This window comes from Mauremys reevesii, linkage group 2 (assembly GCF_016161935.1).
Source record: "Mauremys reevesii isolate NIE-2019 linkage group 2, ASM1616193v1, whole genome shotgun sequence".
Classification (NCBI taxonomy): Eukaryota; Metazoa; Chordata; order Testudines; family Geoemydidae; genus Mauremys; species Mauremys reevesii.
The window spans coordinates 80,817,989-80,840,579 of NC_052624.1; the positions used below are offsets into that span (position 1 = coordinate 80,817,989).

General features: G+C 41.7%; 1 protein-coding gene across 2 annotated transcripts in view; it reads right to left on the reverse strand.

Moving 5' to 3' along the window:
- LIMD1 (LIM domain containing 1) overlaps positions 1-22,591 on the reverse strand; it is a 53,289-nt gene that overhangs the window by 24,799 nt on the left and 5,899 nt on the right. For both annotated transcript variants that reach the window (XM_039523462.1, XM_039523463.1), the window contains exon 3: positions 11,318-11,419. In XM_039523462.1, the coding sequence (XP_039379396.1) occupies positions 11,318-11,419 (102 nt within the window). The remainder of the gene's footprint in view (positions 1-11,317; positions 11,420-22,591) is intronic.

The window sequence follows — 22,591 nt, forward strand, 5'->3', positions numbered from 1 at the left end:
GCAACAACTGTACATTATTTGTATTATTGAGTCTGCAAATAAGAACCCTACATAAATAAATTACTATGATTTGGACGTGCATATTTATTTGTTTTTCCTAAATTTATTAAGTATTTTAGGAAAAACTGTCATAGTGGCCACCAGCAAGAGTTAGTGGCCGCACTCTGAAGCCACCAAAAAATTTGTGGTGAGAACCCCTGGGCTAGATGGTGGTACTGCTGAAAAGGATATGGGGGTTATAGTGGATCACAAATTGAATCTGAGTCAACATGTGATGCAGTTGCAAAAAAGCTAATATTCTGGACTGTATTAAACAGGAGTGTCATATGTAAGACCCAGGAGGTAAGTGTCTCACTCGATTCAGCACTGGTGAGACCCCACCTGGACTTCTGCGTCCAATTCTGAGAGCCACAATTTAGGAAGGATGTGGGCAAACTGGAGAGAGTCCAAAGGAGTACAACAAGAATGAGAAAAGGTTTAGAAAACCTGGCCTATGAGGAAAGGTTAACAAAATAGGCATGTTTAGTGTTGAGAAAAGATGACTCAGGGGGGTGGCGGCGGGAGGGGGACGGACGGACGACAGACAACCAGGTAACAGTCTTCAAATATGTTAAGGGTGGCTATAAAGAGGACTGCGATCAGTTGTTCTCCATGGCCACTGAAGGTAGGGCAAGAAGTAATGGACAATCTGTAGCGAGAGATTTACGTTAGATATTAGGAAAAACTCTCTACTGTAAAGGGAGTTAAGCTCTGGAATAGGTTTCCAAGGGAGGTTGTGGAATCCCCATCACTGGCGGTTTTTAAGAACAGGATGAACAAACCTGTCAGGGATGGTCTAGGTTTACTTGGTCCTGCCTCAGCACATGGGGCTGGATTTGGTGACTTCTTAAGGTCCCTTCTAGCGCTACATTTCTATGATAGCTGGCACCCTCATGGCCCCCAGCCTCTGCTGTGCTCATTGGAGGCTGGATGCAGCAACGAAGCTGACCCAGAATACTCAGCTACTATTTCAAATTAGTTCTTAACTAGGGTTACATTATAGGTTCCTCTAGAAACCTGAATCTACCCCAAGTCAGGTTGAGTTCAGGGTTCTTTTACCTGGCAGGCATCTCAGCCCAAGTTACAGAGTTTGATGCAGGTTTGCTTGAGCTGATAAGGCAGTTTCTTCTCAGAAATGCCTATCCTTATGCCCCAAGACACTTTTAAAGACATGCATACCAATAATACTTAACTTGTACATTGCTCCATCTCCTCTCTTATTTAATCACTTGGCTACAAAAAGTGCACTGTAAAAATTGCAAAACTGTGTCTATCTACTCAGAAAACATTTGGGTCAGCAAAAAATAAAGTGGGAGAAAGGGGTCTGATGCCTCCGAGCACAAACATGCACTCCAGCCGGAGCATAGGGGAACTGAAAAGCAGGAACTGTTTAATTACAACCACAGGTGTGAGGCGCAAACGCAGGAAACCACAACCAGCCACGACACCATAAATAAAGCCTCTTCTCTGCGTATGGCAGATCTCTGCAATAAGCTCCCCAGCTCTACTTTATTTATTTTTAACAGACCCATACACCATATAACCCAATAGCTCTGAAGTTTACAGATAAGGCAACTCATACTGGGAACAGAGTGTTACCAACTTCAGAATCCCTACTGAGGCACCTTTTTGTGCACAACACTCAGTCTCTCTTTCTCTCTGTTCCCTCCACCGGAGGGATGTTCTGTTCTCCCAACACACCAAAGACACAATGGAACCATGTCTGTGATTCGATACTTAGGGCTGTTTACACAGTTTCCATTATCTGCATGTGCTCTAACTTTCTTTGGGTGGGAGAGGAGGGGAGGAGCTCCTTTTTCCCTTAACATTCTCATATGTGATATCTAGACAGAAAAGAATTGCTTTGAAAACATAAAACGGCCATACTGGGTCAGACCAAAGGTCCATCTAGACCAGTATCCTGTCTTCCGACAGTGGCCAATGCCAGGTGCCCCAGAAGGAATGAACAGAACAGGTAATCACCAAGTGATCCATCCCCCGCCCATTCTCTGGCAAACAGAGGCTAGGGACACCCTGCCCATCCTGGCTAATAGCCATTAATGGACCTATCTTCCATGAATTGATCTAGTTCTTTTTTGAACCCTGTTATAGTCTTGGCCTTCACAACATCCTCTGGCAAAGAGTTCCACAGGTTAACCTCAAACTTTCCCCACACAGGTCATTTGGGTGAGGAGTTTTTGAGATAGCAAGCTTCAAAGAAAATTCTTTTTCACTTTTTGGGGAAAATCTTATCTTTCACAACAAAAAACCCACCACTCACTAGTATTGTTCCAATGGCTTATACTAAAAAGTTATAGTTTCATGCATTTACCCTCAGTGGAAGTACAATAGGCTATTTTTACTAAGGTTGAGTGGAAACACTGAGTTATTAGAGATCAATTTTTTGAAGTTCCTGCGGGTGTGTGAAGGTCTCAGTGGATACTGAAACTGTAGCTAGAACATTTATAAATATTCTCAAACTTTTAAAGGAAATTCCTACCCCACGAACCTTATAACAAAGATAAACTTGTGCCTGTTTAAAGAAGATATGTCTACACATTAGAAGAATATAATTATTTAAAATTAAAATTAAACATCAGAAAACCTGGAGGTATATTCAATTAAAGGTTCCAATCTCAGCTTTCATCTTCCCCTAACCATATCTCATATTTAAACTTCAACTGCAGACCACTACCCCTCCCTTCATACACACACCAGCCACAGAATACACACACACGCTTCGGAAAACTCCACACACTGGCCTGTAAGCATTAAACCCAACCATTACTTATGGGCTGAAGCCCCAGCCTTCTCACCTCCTGGGAGAATGGGCGTATTACTCAATGTAAAAGCTACGTCAAGCCAAGGCCTTGTATATCACTCACCTTAGCAATAATGCCCTGAAGTCCTTCTGTACCTGCAACTGGCCAAATGGATGGGAGCAGGTTATATCATCATGCAACAAAAGCTGTACTTCTATGATTCATACGATATGTTTCCTGTGGCACATGGTGGGGATCCCTTGCCAGGAAGCGGAGAGGGTAAGGAGCAGTTTAAGTTGGGGCTGGAACATCCACTGATTTTCCCCGCCCCAGACTATTTCTGATATTTTAATTCCTATGCTCTGCTGAGGTTCTTTCTGCTTTTTGTTACATTATGTACTATATAGTTTTTGCTTTGGTAATTTTATTAAAAAGATGCCCCTTGATGGAGATGTTCATTGATGCTTAAAACTTCCCCCTCTGGAGACAGGTACATTTGTCACAAGTGGAAGTTAATTTGGTGGTCCTACATGGTCAAATTCAGCCCTGCTATATGCCATGCACCCAAAGCTGAATTTGGCTCTAGTAGGCTAGTTGCCTTTGGTTCGCATTTTTTAAAAACCCCACACATGTACATTTGGTATCACTGGCAGTATGCTCAAGGGAGGCCCAACACTGGATGGACAGGGATGTCAGTCAAGGATCAAGTGCACTGGCAGACCAAGGAAGCTTACAAATATAATTATTGTTTAGCTGTAATATAGTATTACCTAGAGGTCTCAAGCAAGACCAAGGCCCCTTTGCAATTGGTGCTGTACATGCGGTAGTAAGATAGCTTGAAATTAGATAGCCAGGCCAGTGATTCTAACCTAGTGCTAGTAACCTGTCGCCCTTTCACAAACATTATTTTCATCCCAGGTTTTAAAAAGAGATAAACAGAGTCAAATTCTGCCATTTGATAAAGACATACTAGTCTTGTTCGGTTCCAATAGAAGATCTGATCTTTGACCCTCATTTTGGATTTTCTGCTTTGATCTACTATTTGATCATCTCTCCACCCCACCACGAGTTTTCAGTTGACTTCCTTCCTCTCCTACAATTTCCATTACTCATTTCTTGCGCATGCTTTTTACTTTTTTTGTCTTCTTATTTCCTCTGAGGACCTCAGAACTCGTACAGCTCAAATCTGAGAGCAGTATGTTCTAAAATGTGTCAGCAATGGTAACGTGGGACCAGGGCTAGAAGGGTCTGTGGACCCATAAACCTATAACCATCAAATTTATGGCACATCAGGGTTTAAAAAGCACTAAACTTACGCAATAGGTTAGAGGAATGAACACACACACACACACTCATAGTGAAATATTTTTAAAGTCCCTACTTATTACCTGGAAATACCCTTTTTTTTGTCTTGAGTATACACAGCACAAACTATATGTGCATAGATATTTTTCATACAATGGGAGTAACTATTGCACAGCAGCTGCATAGCAGGCTGAATGGTTAATGTTTAACAAACTGATGACTGAGAATGTTTGGTCTATAGACTAAAAACAACAAGCAAGCAGACACCATGAGCATGCAGGAAATGGCTGTATTTTTGACATACCTCCACAGGTTTAATGTAATGCAGATATGTATACTGAACAAAAAACTGCCTGCCTAAAGGTTTATGGGCTTTATCCACTAAGAACTATTTTGTTTGCACACATGTTCTTGTATCAATGAACTAAATGTGCTAGTTTGTGCCAAAGTAATCAATCATTCTAAATCTGTTGGTTTTACCTCAAAGCCAATTTTCTCTATACTAGTCCAGTGTCTCAGATAAAGTTGCTGATTTTTTTTCTGCCAACTGACCCTTGTAATGTGTACATAGCCCCATCCAACTGATTTCCCACATCATTTCTCACTGACCACAATGCCAGTATATCAGGAAATAGGACTTAGTAAAATCAGCACTGTGAAATATCTTAGGTCTATTCTTTTCTTGGTAAAGCTCTCTGAGTCTTTCATGTCTGGGAAACCAAAAAGCATTTGGACAGAAATCCAGCCATGAGCAAAATTAGAGATCATTGCTAAAATGAAACTAATGAGACAGCAAATATAGCTATCTGGAATTTTGGCTGACAAATGAGCTTTATCTTAATAAGCAATGCTATTTATTTAATTTATTTTAGTGCAGAGATTCAGCATTCCATCCCAGCAGAATTTTAGGACTGAGACCATGGACAATCTTGACTTCTCAATGACAGTTTTTACTGGATGTTGTCCAAGATGAACTCCACTTGACCTTACAGACAGTCTAACGTCTTTCTGTTCAGAGAGAAGTCAGATTGTGGACATACGCTGTTCAAACACATGGTTTGCAGCTAGACAGACAATATGGTCCCGCCAAACATTTATTTTACTGGCATTTGAAAGTTTCCTACAATCTACTGCAGTGGAATGATGGTATGGTGCAGAGAGAGTGTGCGGGAAGGCATACATTATCCCTGTCTTGATGACAGAGCTATACTTCTTTAATCTGAATTGTGGTCAACAGAGTGAATAATGGACAGAAATAGTTTAATCTGCACCATTACAGGCCAGGGACCAGAACAGAAAGGGGAAAAAAGCCCTTATAGGTACATTTTACCAACAACAACTGCAAGGCAAGACAGGACAAAGCAAACCATCTGAAAGATCAATTAAGAGAGTGCAATCCACAGAGGCCTGCTTCAGAAACAGAATTCAGGAAAACTTGTGCAAACCCCCAGAATCCCAGGCATACCAACAAAACATACAGCTAAAGACAACACCTCATCACTCCAATATGTAAGCATGCTAAGAAAGTTATTGATGAAGTAGCTCTTTGTGCCTACATTTTGGCACCAAAGACATCTCCTTTAAGGGTATCTCTACAAAGCAGCACAGGCAGATAGCTCAGCTTGACCTAGCACACTAAAAATAGCAGTGTGGCTGCAGTGGCACAGGTGGTGGCTCCCACTTGCTACCAAATTACGTACCCAGGAGGTCAGGTGGGATTGAATTTGGGCAGGTAGATATCTTTAGCATGCTAGCTCAAACAGAGCTAGTATTCCTATGTCTACTTGAGCACTGAGCTGGAAATTACACTTCTAAACTGCTTTGTAGACGTTTTCTAAATGTGAATTTCTTCCAGTGTAAGTTTGCTTGGCAACTTTGATGTTTGTAGGATGTGTGTATGTGAACAAGCCTTCTCTGAGGGCTTGCTTCCAAGAGTTCCCCTTAAATACCATTACTACACCCAACCCTGCAAACACTAGAGCATATATATAATTATATTCATGCGAGTTGTCCAAGTGAATGCTATTTAAGTGAGCACAGCATACAGCACTGAGGTTTTACGGAGTAAGTGCTATACTGTACAAAATGAGCCACTTACTCTCACTTACATTTGTATAAATCCAGGATAACTCCACTGAAGTCATTGGTCAAACTCCAGATTTATACAAGTGAAACTGGGGACGCAATCTGGGTCAGTGGGGTCTGATCCTGCTCCCCCGAGAGTCCATAGGGGTTTTGCCATAGACTTCAATGGGAGCAGGAACAGGCCAATCTTGTGCTTCTAGAATGGCTAAGAATACATGATTAATGTTTATATTTGGTGATGCAAAGGCCCTTGCAAATCTCTTCAACTTTTTATTGATTCTAAAATAATTCTGAGTAATGCACACAAAAATACTAACAAACAAACACCAAAACAAACATGATAAAATAGAGCTAATACTTCTGAATTAAAATGAGTGTTAAGACAGGAAAGAGAATGGAACTACCTTAGCAACAACATGTAATGTTTCAAGTGTGTTTCCTTTCCTCCGTTACAACAAATCAGCCAGGGAAGCAGTTACTTTGACCTACAAAGCATGTCCAGTTTTGTTTGTTTGCTGATGACTAGCATGAAAGGAAAGAATCAAACACCTCCCAAAGGTATAATAAAGACTTTTTTTTGAGAGAGAGAGAGAGAGAGAAAAAGCCACACCTACGGCAAGCAACCAAGCAGTGGGAATTTACTGAAACTCCATCCAGTATAGGCAGCTGAAAGAAAATGAACCAGAGTCAACCCTGGCACCCATGAGGCTGGATGGATGGGCAGCATCTTTTCACCCAGAGGGAAGGCAGACAGTGGAACCCATGGTCCTCCAGTCTCAGGGTTTACACTGGGTGGGGGAAGAAGGGAGGTGGGGGTCTATATTCCAGGTCTCCTACCAGCAGAGGTTCCCTTATTGTTGTGCTGATTCAGCACATCTTCCATCTGGCCCAGCCCTTCCTGGTTCCATTTGCTTTGTGGGGTACAATGGCTAGCTCTCTCCAGCAGAGCAAGTGTCACAGGCAGCTTGTGTCATTATGTCTATCACCAACGGGCATGGCCTTCCATTTGACTTCCAACAGTTTGCGCTAGCAGAACGAAGGGGTGAATCTGGCTGAATAACTGAGAGACACACAGCCTTCTCACTCTGTGGGCCTATCACTAAATCCCACTAATGGTAGCTACACCTCCACGCACATGGACAGCGGAACAGATCCCTACCCAAGGCCAACGCTGCCTATCTACTAGTGCAGAATTATACGTGTAGAATAGGCCAAATTCTGCTCCCAACCAATGGAGATGCACTGGTGTAACTGAGGAAAGGATTAGGCTCACCATGTGTAAATCATACATCACAGGCAACTACAGGCCTATGTCAGCTGATTGTATCTAATTATAACATCTGGCATAAAGCAATCTGGCTAAGACAGGAATGCCAGTCTATTACATTTCCTAGTATAAGCAAATGGATTTCTGGAGGTCTGTTATGCTCCCCATTTCTGACATTAGTCAGAACGTGTTTCCTGTAGTGTATTAAGTTCTAGTAAGAAAAATAAAAAGTTTCTATCCTCTTGCTGAAGCAAGCGAACAGCTACTGGCTGCACAACATGTGAAAATGTGGAATTATGGGTTTGATGCCCCTGTTGTCCCCACATGCTGAAATATATTTTAGGGAGGGCTCCCATTGGTAGCTTTCCATATGAAATCCTTTGCACTGATTCCTGTCCAGGGTGAGTCTTTGGCTACAGCATAGGCAGGGAGAAGCAGTCTATCCCTTGCTGGATTCCAGGTATAGATAAATCCACCTACATGGTCTATTCTGAAATGCAAATAATTTTATCTTGCATTGAAATGTGTTAAAAATAAAAAGGTCTGCATTTTAGGATCAGCAGTTGAAGCAAATAGTCCCTCTTACAGTTGAGAGGGACAAAAGCAAGCCCACCCTGCAGCACATTTGGAAAATGGCTTAACCCTGATTCCTGTTTCCACTGGGCTGGAACAGATGTAAACAAATAGAAATAACTATTTTTAAGCCTTTAATGCCAGTCTCCTTATAAATAGGATACAAGTAACTCTGAAATGATGATATAATGTCCATATTTATTGAGGAACAGTTGCACAGTGGTAATTTTGGAAGCTCAGGACAGCCAGACCTCGCTATTGAACTATTTTTAACAGGAGCCTAGGATGGAATGGAGGTCGGGGTTCCACTGGCAAAGCTCTGGCAGGGGGCTATGAACAGGTATTGCAGAGGATTCCAAATAAACTGAGAATAGGAGGTGAAAGAGGAAGAAGCTGCTTTCTGAATGTTCTAAAAATAGATGTCATCTGTATTCATATCTTTGATCATATGACAGGGGAATAGTCTATAAGCGAAAATGTAAGTGAGCAATGCAGTAAGCTTTTAACAGTTGTGCAATGAGCACAGTTCAAGTTTCAACTATTATTAAAAAACATGTATACAGCTCTGTAAATTTACTTCACACTTTACAGCTATAGATAAGACACATTCCCTGCAGCCTTGCTGAGCTTACAATTCTAAATGCAACAGAGGAAGAAATCCTTATATTGGAAAATAAAACTCCAGCTATGCAAATACACTGTGTGGTTTTTACTGTTGCAAAATACACCATAAGGAGCTAATTTCTAAATACATACGAGCAGCTACAGGGAGATATAATGGACAGAGCACAGGCTTTAGAATCAAGAGAACAGTGCTAGTCCTAGCTCTGCCATAGACTTCCTGTGTGTTCCTGGGAAAGTCACTTAGTCTTTCTGGGCCTGTTTCTCCATCAGTGAAATGGAGCTAATACAAATTACGAGGCCTGTCAATTAATCGCAGTAAACTCACACGATAAACTAAAAAAAATTAACTGCGATTAATTGCCGTTAAACAATAGAATAAAATTGAAATGTATTAAATATTTTGGGATGCTTTTCTACATTTTCAAATGTATTGATTTCTGTTACAACACAGAAGACAAAGTGTACAGTGCTCACTTTATATTATCAGAGCTTTGGAGTGGAGCCCGGAGCTGGAGCGTGGAGCAGCTCCGAAGCAGTGGAGCTGCAGGTTTTTGCCTGGAGCTGGAGTGCCTTCCAAAATCTGAGGGACAAGGTGTGGCGAATGCTTGCAGAGGTCTCAAAAGAGCAACACGCAGATGCGGAAACTACAGAACCCGAACCATCAAAAAAGAAAATCCACTTTCTGCTAGTGGCATCTTACTCAGATGATGAAAATGAACATGCGTCAGTCCACTCTGCTTTGGACCCATCAGCATGGACCCATGTCCTCTGGAATGGTGGTTGAAGCATGAAGGTACATATGAATCTTTAGCACATCTGGCATGTAAATATCTTGCGATGCCAGCTACAACAATGCCATGTGAACACCTGTTCTCACTTTCAGGTGACATTTTAAATAAAACATGGGCAGCATTATCTCCTGCAAATTGTAACCAAACTTGTTTGTCTGAGTGATTGGCTGAAGTAGGACTGAGCGGACTTGTAGGTTCTAAAGTTTTACATTGTTTTATTTTTGAATGCAGTTATTTTTTGTGCATAATTCTACATTTGTAAGTTCAACTTTTATAATAAAAGAGATTGCACTCCTGTACTTGTATAAGGTGAACTGAAAAATACTATTTCTTTTGGTTTTTTTACAGTTTTTTTGTATTTGATTATTTGTAATCAAAAATAAATATAAAGTGAGCACTGTCACTTTGTATTCTGTGTTGTAATTGAAATCAATATATTTGAAAATGTAGAAACATCCAAAAACATTTAAATAAATCGTATTCTATTATTGTTTAATTGCACAATTAATTTTTTTAATCACTTGACAGCCCTATAAATTACTTGCCTCTGCATATGCATTGTGAAGCTTAGTTTATTAGTGTTTGTAAAACACTCTTGAGAGCCTCACATGGGAAGTATTATAGAAGTGCAAAGCTATTATTGTTATTAATTGTAGTCAAAACACTACTAGCTCCATAACTTTGCACAGCACCTTATGGAGATTATTAAAATAAAGCAAATTGTGGCTCCCTACCCCCCTCAAAGAACTTAACGGTTTAAATCAGACAAACATGGAACATGAGAGTAGACAACAGAAGGGGGTTGCAAAAGCAGGGATGAGGATTAAAAGACGTAAGTATTTTTGTTACATACTACAGAGTGAGTGAAGGCGAGTTCTTAGGTAAAAGTCATCTTCCAGTCCTGTGCAGTCTATGGCAGGAAGCAAGGCAAGAGACATGGGTTTGGGGGATTTATAGGAAGATAGCAAATATGCTTGGTACACAGGAAGGAGCAGAGTGAAAAAAAGGCATGAACACGGGTGTGGGAGAGAGGAGGCAGAGAGTAGAGGGCAGAGTTTATGAATAAAGCGACAGTAGTTCCATTATTTCTTCATAGTGGCCCATTTATCACCAAATGGCAATGGTCAGTCATTTCAATTCCTAACCTATTCAGGGAACCAACATACATAGGGGTAGTACTATGGAAGTGCAGCATGAATCCTGCCATCTGTGTAACACAAGAAGACATAGCATGGACACAACTGAAACAAGTTTAATAATCAGGTCAGGGATATAAAAGCTTGACTGAGACAAAATGAAGTTAGAAGGCAAATTAGTTCCAATTCTAAAAAGCCATGTTTACAATGCCTATAGCTATACATAATTTAATTTAGGGCCCAATCCTGCTAGCCCTTCACATGCAGCACTCTCATATCTGGTCCTCAGATTGTATCATCTTCTGGGCAGGGAATCTGTCTTAGACACACTGAGATTTTAAGGCCAGAAGGGATCATAGGATCATCTAGTCTGACATACACAACTCAGGCCATGGAATTTCACCCAGTGATTCCTGCATCTAGTCTTCTAGGTCTATGAAGTTCTGTGCATAAGATACAGCTGCACTGGTAGATAACAGGCACTTACAAATACTCACAGAGCTTTATCTTGCTTTACATACCATATAGTAGAAGGCAAGCATAACCCCAAACACCTAATCTAAATGACATGCAAGAACTAATGTGAAAAAGTAGAGCTGCAACAGAATCCATCAGGTACATACGACCTGCCATGTAAATGTGTTTTGAAAAAATCTGAAAACCCATTTGCTGTAAAGCTCTATTACCATGTGTATGCAATGTTTCCCTTTACTATATAGGCAAAGACACACTTACTGCATGCTCCACAGGTGAAGCAGCCATCATGATAGAGATTCCCCATGGCTTGGCAAGCCTGGTTTGCTCCATACACACCTTGGCTGCACTTCACGCAGGTTCCTGAAAATGAAATAATGACAAAGAAGAGAGATCAGAGGTAGAATGTATCAACATGACAAGTGCACATAAAGGAAAGAGATGGCCTAGCTGCTGAGGATCTTTACCTGCACCAGAAGCACTGGCTCACTAATATGTGCCTCTCGATTAACGAACAGCAGAAGTTAGACACAGTTGTCATAGCAGGGGAAGCTAGGCGATTTCAGTATTATACATCATGCAAACTATTGTTAAAGGCTGATGCTATCATCAGATTTGTGGAGTGCACATCACTGTAAATAATGTGAAAGACTATCTCAAGACTCAGTTTCCTACACTTATTCCCTTCCCTCCCCACACCGACCCTTTCCCAACCACCTCACATACATTATAAAAAAGAAAACTTCGGAAAGGCTTGAAGGTAGTGAAACTTGTTTGGTTGTTCAATGACAAATAGCTTTTACTACTTCAGTGTAGAATGTACCTTTTGATTGTCACAATGGCTTAAGAAAACTAGGATTCCCCTTTAACTGATCAATTTAAATCTTCATCTATTTCAGTTTACTACTGCTTCTGATTAACATAAAAATCATGAGACTGCCCATTAATCCAGCCTCTAGACTAAACACCAAATCCATATCTCTTCCCTTTCCCAGATACCTTCTGAAAGGGAAGTCTCAATGTGAATATTATCTATATATAATGTATCCCGGGCCAGATCCTTTTCCCCCCCCCCCCCAGTTCATTTAAAACAATTCCATCTGGTGGAACAGATGTTTGCTGGCAATACAAGTAAGCTCGTATGGACTTGATTCTCAGAATAGCTAGTATGGACTTGATTCTCAGAATAGCCTGTGGAATGAAGAACAGCCAGTGCATGCACACACAGATTTAGTTTTAGGAGCCAAAACTCTACCTATATCTGTTGGCTCTGAATAAGATAATCATAATTACGAAGGCTAGCCTGAGCTGGAGCACAAATCCACCCACAGTCAGCGAGCTATTACAGAGGAAATGTAAAATGAAACTGAATGCTTTGACTGTGAGGGTGGTGGGGGCAACCTTTGCAAACCAGAAGGACTAGCCTGCGTCTATGTCTTACTCACTCAAGCAGGAGACTACGGGAGTTACCCCCACACCCTATTGCTCAGCGAAGTAAGACCAACACAGATCTCCAGATGGGCTCTGTTGCGAAGCAGCACCCCAGCTCTCCAAACACTCCCCAGCGCAAGCAAGAGGTCAAGGAGGACACAGAGCCTTGGCTTTACTCCCTCTCACCAGCAAGAGTAGCTGGCCAGGCCAGGGGGAGGAGTAAATATCCTTTCAAGGGCTGCAGTAACATATCCTCTTCCCCCTCCAAGAAGCAAACAAGAGCCAGAGAGGAATATCTCTGAAGCATGATGCCTCTTGGGGCAGTGTGGTTTACGCATTGCCCTTTGGTCAGCCCTGTGCCTAGAGGGACAATGTAGCCCCACGCAAGTAATTTGTAGATGCGTTTACCTAGCTGTTTAGTGAAAAATGAATGTGTTTTTTGATTATTGCTCTGTATAGAACAGCCTGGATGATGCATGATGTTGGGCAGGCAAATAAAAAAAAAAAAGGAGAGGGCCTTCCACCAAGGAGTCTACTATTGAAGGCCCCACGCATGAGCAGTCCCATTGAACATAAGTGAGGCTACAAAAGCATGGAGCTGCAGGAATGAGGCCTTGAATAGACACAGCACAGTAAAAGATGGCAATGGAGGAGAGGGGAGTGTATAGGAGGAAGAGGAAGGCTATAGCAAGGAAAGATTACAAGATGTACTTGAGGTTATGTCAGACCCCTTTTAAAAATGAATATATTTCAATTTGGGGCAGTGCCCAGCAGGCCCGGCTCTAGCGTCTTTGCCGCCCCAAGCGGCAGGAAAACAAAAGAGCCGCGTTCAGCGGCAGCTCTACCGCTGCTTCTTCTACAGTGGTAATTCGGCAGCAGGTCCTTCGCTCTGAGAGGGAGTGACGGCCCCGCCGCCGAATTGCTGCTGAACGGCCGCACATGCCGCCCCTCTCTTGATTGGCCGCCCCAGGCACCTGCTTGCTATGCTGGTGCCTGGAGCCGGCCCTGGCGCCCAGTGATAGCTGGACTTGGCCTTGTATCTTCCTTGAGAGAGACAGACATTGCCTCACAAGCAATAAAAACCTCCAGTTGGTCTGCTTTGCCCTCTCCCTGCAGCCACAGAGAAAAGGCAGCCTAGGCCATGTTTAAAGACTGCCTACCACACTTGGCCCATTTGCTTTCCAAAGAAATTGTTTTGATAATGAAAAGAGATCACAATTAGATCCATTTCCATGAGCCACGTATTACTGAGGCTTCTCTCCTCAGTCTAAAATGAACATGGCAATAACGGGACCAGAAATTCTGCAGCTGAATGAGAATTTTACTCATTACAAATTATTGCTACTTTCTATGTTCAAAAACAGCACAAGCATAACAGAGGGTTGGGATGATGCACAGCAAACTACATGTTTTGAGGGGAAGGGAAATCACCCTCATCAATTTCCTTCATGGTTTTTGAGTTGGAATATTCCTCGCTCCTCTAATACTGTATAGAATCCACGATGAAAGGCATGCCGGAAAGCCGCTGTCAGACTGACAGAGAAGGGGAAGTTATTGTCTCAAAATAAATATCAAGTGGAGCTAGCTTGTCTGTGCTAAGTGTTATCACATGATCACCACAGACCAGAATCAGGCTCAATGCAGAATCAGGCTCAAATTATCTGAAAAATTAGCAGTCAACATTTTCATCAGGGCTAGCTCTGTTTCCACAATGTTGTAATCTATGTTTACTTCACTTATCTTTACTTTTAACCAAGAGAGGTGGTACAGACCTGGGGTTGATTTCTGCCTCTGCACTGACTGGCTAGGTGATCATGGGAATGTCACTTCACCTTCCTGTGACACTGTGGCCTGGTCTACACTGGGGGGGAAAGGCAGGGGGAATTGATCTAAGTTACGCAACTTCAGCTACATGAATAATAGACGTACTTAGACCTACTCACCGCGGCGTCTTCACTGTGGTGAGTCGACTGCTGCTGCTCCCCCTTCAACTCCGCCTGCGCCTCTCGCTCCGGTGGAGTACAGGAGTCGACGGGAGAGCGCTCAGGGGTTGATTTATCACGTTTAGACTAGACGGGATAAATCGACCCCCGCTGGATCAATCGCTGCCCACCAATCCAGCAGGTAGTGTAGACATACCCTGTTTCTTCTTCCACCCTTTGTCTGTCTGATCTATTCAGGCTGTAAAACTCTCTGAAGCAGGTACTGTCTCTTACTATTCCTCATAGATAGTGCCTAGCACAGCAAGGTCCTGGCTTCATTTGGGGTCGTTAGGCACTATTGACATACCTGATTACATAGCTGATTTAAGGTTCCAAACGAATGTTAAGTGATTGAAAGGTCTGGTCCATGTTAGGAACAAAACTAACCTACCTGCAACAGTGTCCAAAAGGCGGCGTCAACTATGGCTCTGGCAGAACCATGCTGGCTATGGATTTTTAGCAAACATTTCTCCCTCTTGCTAACACTAGTATCAAGTTTTCATTATTCCGTGGTAAAAATGCCTGAGACCTGTCTACAGCTACACTTGCACTGTTGCTGAAAAGCAGACACTAATCTTCCTACTACATAGTATCCCCGAGCATGGAAAGCACATTACAGTGCATTAGGCTAGAACTCTGAAAACTGTTACACAGTTCCAAGCCCTAGCATGGTCAGATCCAAAGAGCAGAATGGGAAAGAATCCAATCATAAGGCTGAGAAGAATAGAAAGCTATTCTACTTGTCCAAGTGTGGTCTGAACAAACACCAGCTGGTTATGGATCCACACCATGCCAGTCATTTGGCAAAACTTCTTGGATCTTCTCAAACAGAGAGCACAGCTATTTTAGATATTTATGAAAATCTGCATTATCTGAAAGTAAAACAGGATGGAGAGAGAGAATGGAAGATAAGCTAAGTTTTGTAGGCATTTGGGGCATAAAAATATATGCATTTGACCTTTCAAATGCATATATAGCAAGTCAAAGTCTGATACAACACAACATTTTGTCCTGTCATCTGACATACATAGCTCAAAGCTGATTTGTAAATTCCCTCTTGCCATCCTGAACCAAGGCTGCAGATTTTGCAGTTTTAAGATCCTTCCATGACAGTTACTGGTCTTTCTGCAGAATCTACACTTCTACCCCAGTATAACGCAACCCGATGTAACATGAATTCGGATATAACGCGGTAAAGCAGTGCTCCAGGAGGGCGGGGCTGCGTGCTCCGGCAGATCAAAGCAAGTTCAATATAACACGGTTTCACCTATAACGCAGTAAGATTTTTTGGCTCCCGAGGACAGCGTTATATCGGGGTAGAGGTATATTTATTTTATTTAAAAGGTGCCTAACTTTTTCCCTTGTACATGCAAATGTACTTTTTCTCCATTAAGCCTCCAGAACATAATTTCTTCCTCTCCAGAAAGTGCCCAGACACTCAATATGAATTAGTAGTAACAACAACTACAATTCAGAGAGGGAAAACATCTGTAATCCTCCTCACAGGCCAAGTCTACTGAAAAGTACTAAAATAGTTTTAGCCAAATTATGCCCCACCCTGATGGAGCTGTCTATGCTGCTTAATTGCATGAATTGCTTAACATCTAATGCACCAGGCATGTAGGACAAAAACATACCTTCCTTGCTGCATCATGTAATAGATAGATCTGTGTGAAAGTGCCAATGGTCCAATGGAATGTTGGCACACAGTGTAACACGGCAGCTATTTAATTTTCTGCAAGGCTGTCCTTAGCCAAATGATAGCAGCACAAGAAAAGTGACCAAATAAATCTGTTAGTCTTTAAGGCACCACCGGACTCCTCATTGTTTTTGTGGATACAGACTAACATGGCTACCCCTTTGGTACTCACCATCCAGTTCATTTCACAGAGTTGCTGAATTCCAATCCGAGGTGGTGCTATTTAAAAGCTGCCATTACCATGATCAGTGACAACCAATCACACTACAGACCCCAAGGTTCTTTTAAAAACAAAAAACTGGGCCAAATTAAACTTTGGTGTAATACACTGACATGAATGGTATTGCTCCAGGGATGGGTGTTCACTTCTATTACTATGCTAAGGTGGTGTTAACAATGTATTTTAGAAAGCTTTTACCTCTCCTTTTAACCTGACTCCTTCGAAAGAAAAAAAAATACAGAATTAATTATAATTTTTACCTTACACTATTCAGTCTCTACAACCCTCCCAGCTCACCCCCTATTGCCAGGATGAACCTGCTCTTTCAGGTCTACTCTATGCTAGGACAAACCTATCGCTGATGACAAGCACCATCAACACGTACTCTGAGCTACTGCCGATCACAGGTTAATTGCCAGAGGAGAGCAGTACACACAGTGTTCAACTCCATTTCAGAACTGTAGTTATGCCCTGCTCCAAGCAAGTCCTAACTCCAGTGTTTTGTAATGGTGCTGAGCATGCTTTCTACTGGCCTACACTAACAGTTTAACGGTCATCACCATCAGTTTAGCTACATGTCACTGATGCTCACCAGCAGCAACAAGGAGATTTCCAACTATAGATTAAGCCTGAGTAAAAGTGGAGAAATCTTATTCCTCAACTTCAAGCGTAAGGCTGAATACTGTATATATGCTTACATTTCAAAAATGGGCGCCTTAGTAAGATGCCTGTATTCTGCATTTGGATGGTCAGACCTGCACATCATTTAGGCAAGCAAGTGCCAACTTGAGCATCTAAAAACACAGGATGAAGATGTTCTATTAAATTATCCACATCTGAAAATCAGGCAATACGCCTTTAACCCTGCACAATGTATTATTAAAATGTACTCTAAGGTATCCCTTTCGTTAGCACTGACGAGCCTGAAAAAAATCACGTATGTGAAGTGCTAGCAAGTTCACACTCAAGTGCACTGGGAGAATGGTAGCCATATTTGGAAAGGGAAAGGACATAAATTGCTGATTTCAGTTTAATTTCTGCTTCGAGGGCAGCTTGCCTCTGAACAACAAAGAAGTCACTGTTCCATTTAGCATCATGTGGAAAGCAATTGCCCCAAGTTACATCTGAGGCTCTGAACAACAAGACCTTTGGAGCACAGCTGGGACTGAAAACAAGCCTTGCGAGCTGCGTCCCAACTCTTATACTTGGTTTATTCATTTTAATTCATCAGAAATGCTGCCACCGGAAACAGCCCAGGCTCACATGTCCAGCAGGTCAGAAGAGATCCCAGAGCTGTCGGAAGCAGAAACTGATCTTCTGGTATAATCCAAAATGTCAGTCCCCTCCACTAAGTTCAACAATTGGATTTCTGTTTGCCACAAATTTCAAAGTCTAAACAACATTTTCTCCTCCAAATGTTGCTACTTCACTTCTAATTTCTTGTAATTGCTAATTTACTAATGATGTTGCTGAATGATAGCGTTCTGTACGACTGCTTGGGGCATTACACCTCCATCCACCCAAGTCTGTTCAGCTAAAAAGCAATAAGACAGTTTTTCAATGACCTGTTGGGACAGAGTCCAAATCAAAATATTTCACTGCCACATTTACATCTGTGCCCACCTGTATTTCCTCAGCAGGAAGCCTAAGCCACAGAGGGGAGAACGTGAGGGTGTGATACTTTGGATCAGACAATAGGCCACATTCTGCCATTTCACCGATGATGAGGAGACAGCATGGGCATGACTCAGGGTAGACTTGGGCGATACGAGTCCAAAGTGATAAAGACACTTTATTGGGTCAAAATCTGGAGTTGGCATTTAGCAATTGTGAGGATCTTATTCTTCTCATTTATTCTCTATAACCCTTGACACCTACATTTGCTTCTGCTAACTAATTTCATTCTTCATCAGCAGTTTTAAGAGTTATTCGGCTGTTATGTTGCTTCCAGAATTATAGCCATTAATATTAACTAAAGCTTGTTTGTGGCTCCTCCTTATAGCTGGCTAGATTTACGTGAAATAAATTAGTCACATTTGGAAAGAAAAATCAAGTTGTTTTCATTTAAACATCTCCAATACATGTTCTGTATGTTCTTTCCCATATATTTGCACCCAAGAGCTACAAGTGTCATGGTCTTGCTTTTTGCGTCAAGGTCCAGAGTAACACCGCCCTACCTTTTTTCTTCTGTTGTTCCCATCTCACCCCTATGCTCCATGAATTATGCCAGTCTTGACTGCTGCCTGGCCACTACTGTCTTCTCATTCTCCCTCCTGAAAACCCACTTCTACCATGAGGACCACAAGAACTAAGTCAACACCACAACATATATATTATAAAAAAAGAAAGGATGGACACACCTTGCTTCCTCATGTTGTGCACATTCCCCTTCCCAAGTAACACTAACCTTATTCCTCTAACTCCTGACCTTCCCCATACCCCAATTCTGTTTTGTGGTTGCACATTTCACGGAGTCATGGCTACGTTAGAACGTACTACCACCACCACAACCACCTAGGTCTTTTTTGGTGCTTTCCCTCAGTAGATCTCAAAGTGCTTTACAAAGGAAGCCAGCGCCATTATCACTGTTAGCTCTTTGGGGCAGGGGCCTGTGTACTGAGAGGTGCTTGGCAGGCCTTGGAGTGCTACAAAACAACAGTTAACAATAATGCTCCTCAAAGAGCCAATTTCCAAAGCGGGAGGGAGGCTCATGTGAATAGTGAGTCCTTGGTAAATGCGGCTGCATACCTGTTCAATTAGCACTCAGTGGTTGGTGCAAGTCTACTAACTGCCCATGCAGATAATTGTGTATGCAAAGAGGAAACAGGTCACTACATGCAATTCTTCCACATTACCCCTCTGTGCACTTGTGAAAACTTGGTCCAAGGTGTTTAAAGCCCCTAGGCCTGATTCACAGTTATCCTACACCTTGTGGTATCATTTACCCTTGTGGAAAGTGAGCACAAAACATCACCATTCTGATTTGGTGGCATTTTACCTTCACACTGCACTGGTGTAAAAGACTACACCAAGTACAGGGCAGAGTGAATCAGGGTCCATATCTTTTGCAGCTTTGCCCTCACCACCACCACTGTTGATCCTGAGTCACTGCTCTCTCTCCCACTTTAAAATAGCCATTTTTTTTTACAACATCTAGTTCAGCTTCCAGGAGAGAGGAGGAGGGCCATATACAGCTTTAATCCTAAAGAGTCATATCCCAGGCAAATATTTATTCACTTGCTTCCTTGCACAGAGATAAGCTTTGTGTTGTCCACAAGTGTACTAATTCATGTTCTGAAACGAGGAATGTTGGAAGATTTACTGCATGATTCCACTCTTCCTGCCCCCCTCTCCCTGTACCGCACACATGAAACTTCTTCCAGCTTCAGAGCTTTTCTAGCAACAGGCATGCATCTAGCAGGCAGAAATGAACACATTCACACATTTCCAAAGGGAAAGCTGCCCTTATCTCCAGCCCACAAAGTTTGCGTGTAAAAGAAACCTCAGAAAATTCTTCTGTTTTTACCTGAGGTTCCCATTGCAGCAGCCCTCAAATTATCTTTTTAGCATCTGTAACATTTTGGTAGCAATACCAGCTATCGGATTGCAATGACTGTGCAGTGAAACACCAAGTTCACTGCACAACTGCCCTCTGTTCTGACAACTAATTATATCCATCTGCATGTGCCAAGATTCCAAGCCTCCACTTGGGTTAAATGATTCATCTGAGTTCTAATTTGGTGAAAAATCCTCAAACTCAACTACATGATCCACTCTGCTTGCCTGCTACACAGCATCTCTGTGTTCAGCTTCAAACTAGGATGCCTGGGGCTCTGATAAAATACCAGCTTATCAGCTCCACCCTGAGTAGTAATAAGAGGATTTAGACCTTAAAAATCTAAGAATCACTCATAATATGAAAAAACACATCGAGTTTGTTTTAAAACGCTACTGATAACCAGTGTCTTTAAAACACTAAGAGCCGTATTTCCATCTATGGGTTCAAGAGGTACACTCATCATGTGTGTGCACACCTGTTTCACCTGCAAAAACCTGAGTTTGTACATGCAAACTGGGTAACTGCATATACAAATGGACAGTCAGGCACACTGGACTTAATCATGTTTCATTGAAATCAACAGTGAAATGTCTATTGGCTTCAGTGGTGCATGATTGGGTCTGGAACTGTCTGATTTTCATTGAGAAGTCTGTGTTCTCTTACAACACAGTGGGCACATGCACATTTCTGCAGTCTACCTGCTGTACTCACACCTGGAAATGTGGCCTTAACTTTAGTTAGTGCGGGAAGGTGAGAAAATTTCAAAGGAACCTAAGGAAAAAGTTAGGCACCCCAATACCACAGAAATGCATTCCATTCAGGCACCTAGCTCCCTCAGGCTTCCTTGACAATGGCTGTCTAAAACTTTAATAAAATCAAAGTTAATTTCCAGATCTGTCTCATGTGGACTCAGGGCTCTCTCCACTGTAGTAGAAACAGACCCCTCAAAGTTTTTTATTCCTACCCTAGAAGTTGGATAATAGCCTTTGATTTTGACTGTCCAGGTAGCCCCTCAGATTCCTTATGTCTCTTTTGAATACGGCATAATCCATTGCAGTGAAGTCAGCATTTCAGAAAACACTCTTAAAACAAACAAACAAAAGCCCAAAAAGCTCTAGAGACCCAAGCAGGACTCACTTTTCTGACACTGCTTATATGTATGTATTAAAAAAATCTTGACTTCTTTGGTTCTTTCCTTCCTTTCCCATACCATATATGGTTTGAGAAGCCAGAAGTATTTTGTATGGCAATCTTGTGTTGGCTAATAACTCGATAGTTTGTTACTACTCAGAGTAATCGTATCTATACTGGATTTAGTCCTTTTTTTTTTTTTTAAGTTTATTTACCAAAGTTGATTTTCACACAGTGGCAGATACAAAGTCTCCCTTGTTAGGAGCAGAGCTCTTTATTAAAAACATCCATTCCTGGCAGAAGTAGAATAAACGATAAATATTGTTTTTTTAAAAAAAAATCTCACCTGTGTTTCGAATAGCATTTCAGATTACCAAACATGAAAGCATTTTCAGAAACAATCATTTGCACTTGTGTCTCTAGCCAATTTCAATTCCTGGTTCTGAGCTAACGGCAGAGGTGCTGCATTTGAGTTCACAATAATGCAGAGGAATGTTTAAAACAAAAACAAACTGCTTTTTTTTAAAATTATTTTTATGTAACAATGATTTCTTTTCAATACAAAGTTTTGGTAGCTTGAGGAACTGGCTTAGTGAAGAAACAGATTTGTAATACAGTACTTAGAATTTCTTGAGTCAACTTGCTATATGCAACGTAGTTATAGCCATGTTGGTACCAGATTATTAGAGAGATAAGGTGGGTGAGGTAATCTCTTTTACTGAACCAACTTCTGTTAGTGAGAGAGACAAGCTTGGGTGCCTCTTATGTGTCTCTCATCGACAGAAGTTGGTCCAATAAAAGATACTACCTCTCTAGAGACAATTCAGTGCTTTATCTTTGAGTAACAAATAGTATACTGAATGCATGAAAGTGAAAATGAGAGAGAGAAGACAGCAATAGTTTATAATACTTCTATACTGCATCAACTCTTTCAAAATATTCCAGGAAGTCACCATTAAACCTCCCTTCATAGATCTGGGACTCAAAACTGCTGCAAATTCTATTTCTTCCCCTAGCATTTCTGCTCCCTTATGCATGTTATTCTCAGTTGGCTGCATTGCCCATGCCCATGTATCTCTTCCTAGTAGGAGTTTGTCACTGGAACCTACTGGGAATTAAGGAGCCTCCATCTCTTTTCCCCCTCCCCAGGATCCTGATTAAAAATAATTCAGTGGACCCACCATAGAGACCTCATTGCACGTTACCATTACATCACCGCATGCTTCCTGAAAGTTAAAAAGCACATATTTTGCATTATTAAAGGTGGTAAAAATCTAGTTATCCATTACATCCGTCTGCTCTGACATGCACCTACTTCCCATACACACATTAAAGTATGTATAGCCTAGCTCCTCTGTTCACCCATTGAAACCAGCGTGAATCCAAAATCCAGGTAGCATCCTCTATTGAAGAGAATCTCACAGTTTAGTCAGTGGAGCATTCTATATTCAGAGTAGAGAAATAGTATTTCAAACATTATCCTAAAAAGCAGCAAAAAGAACACAAGACACTG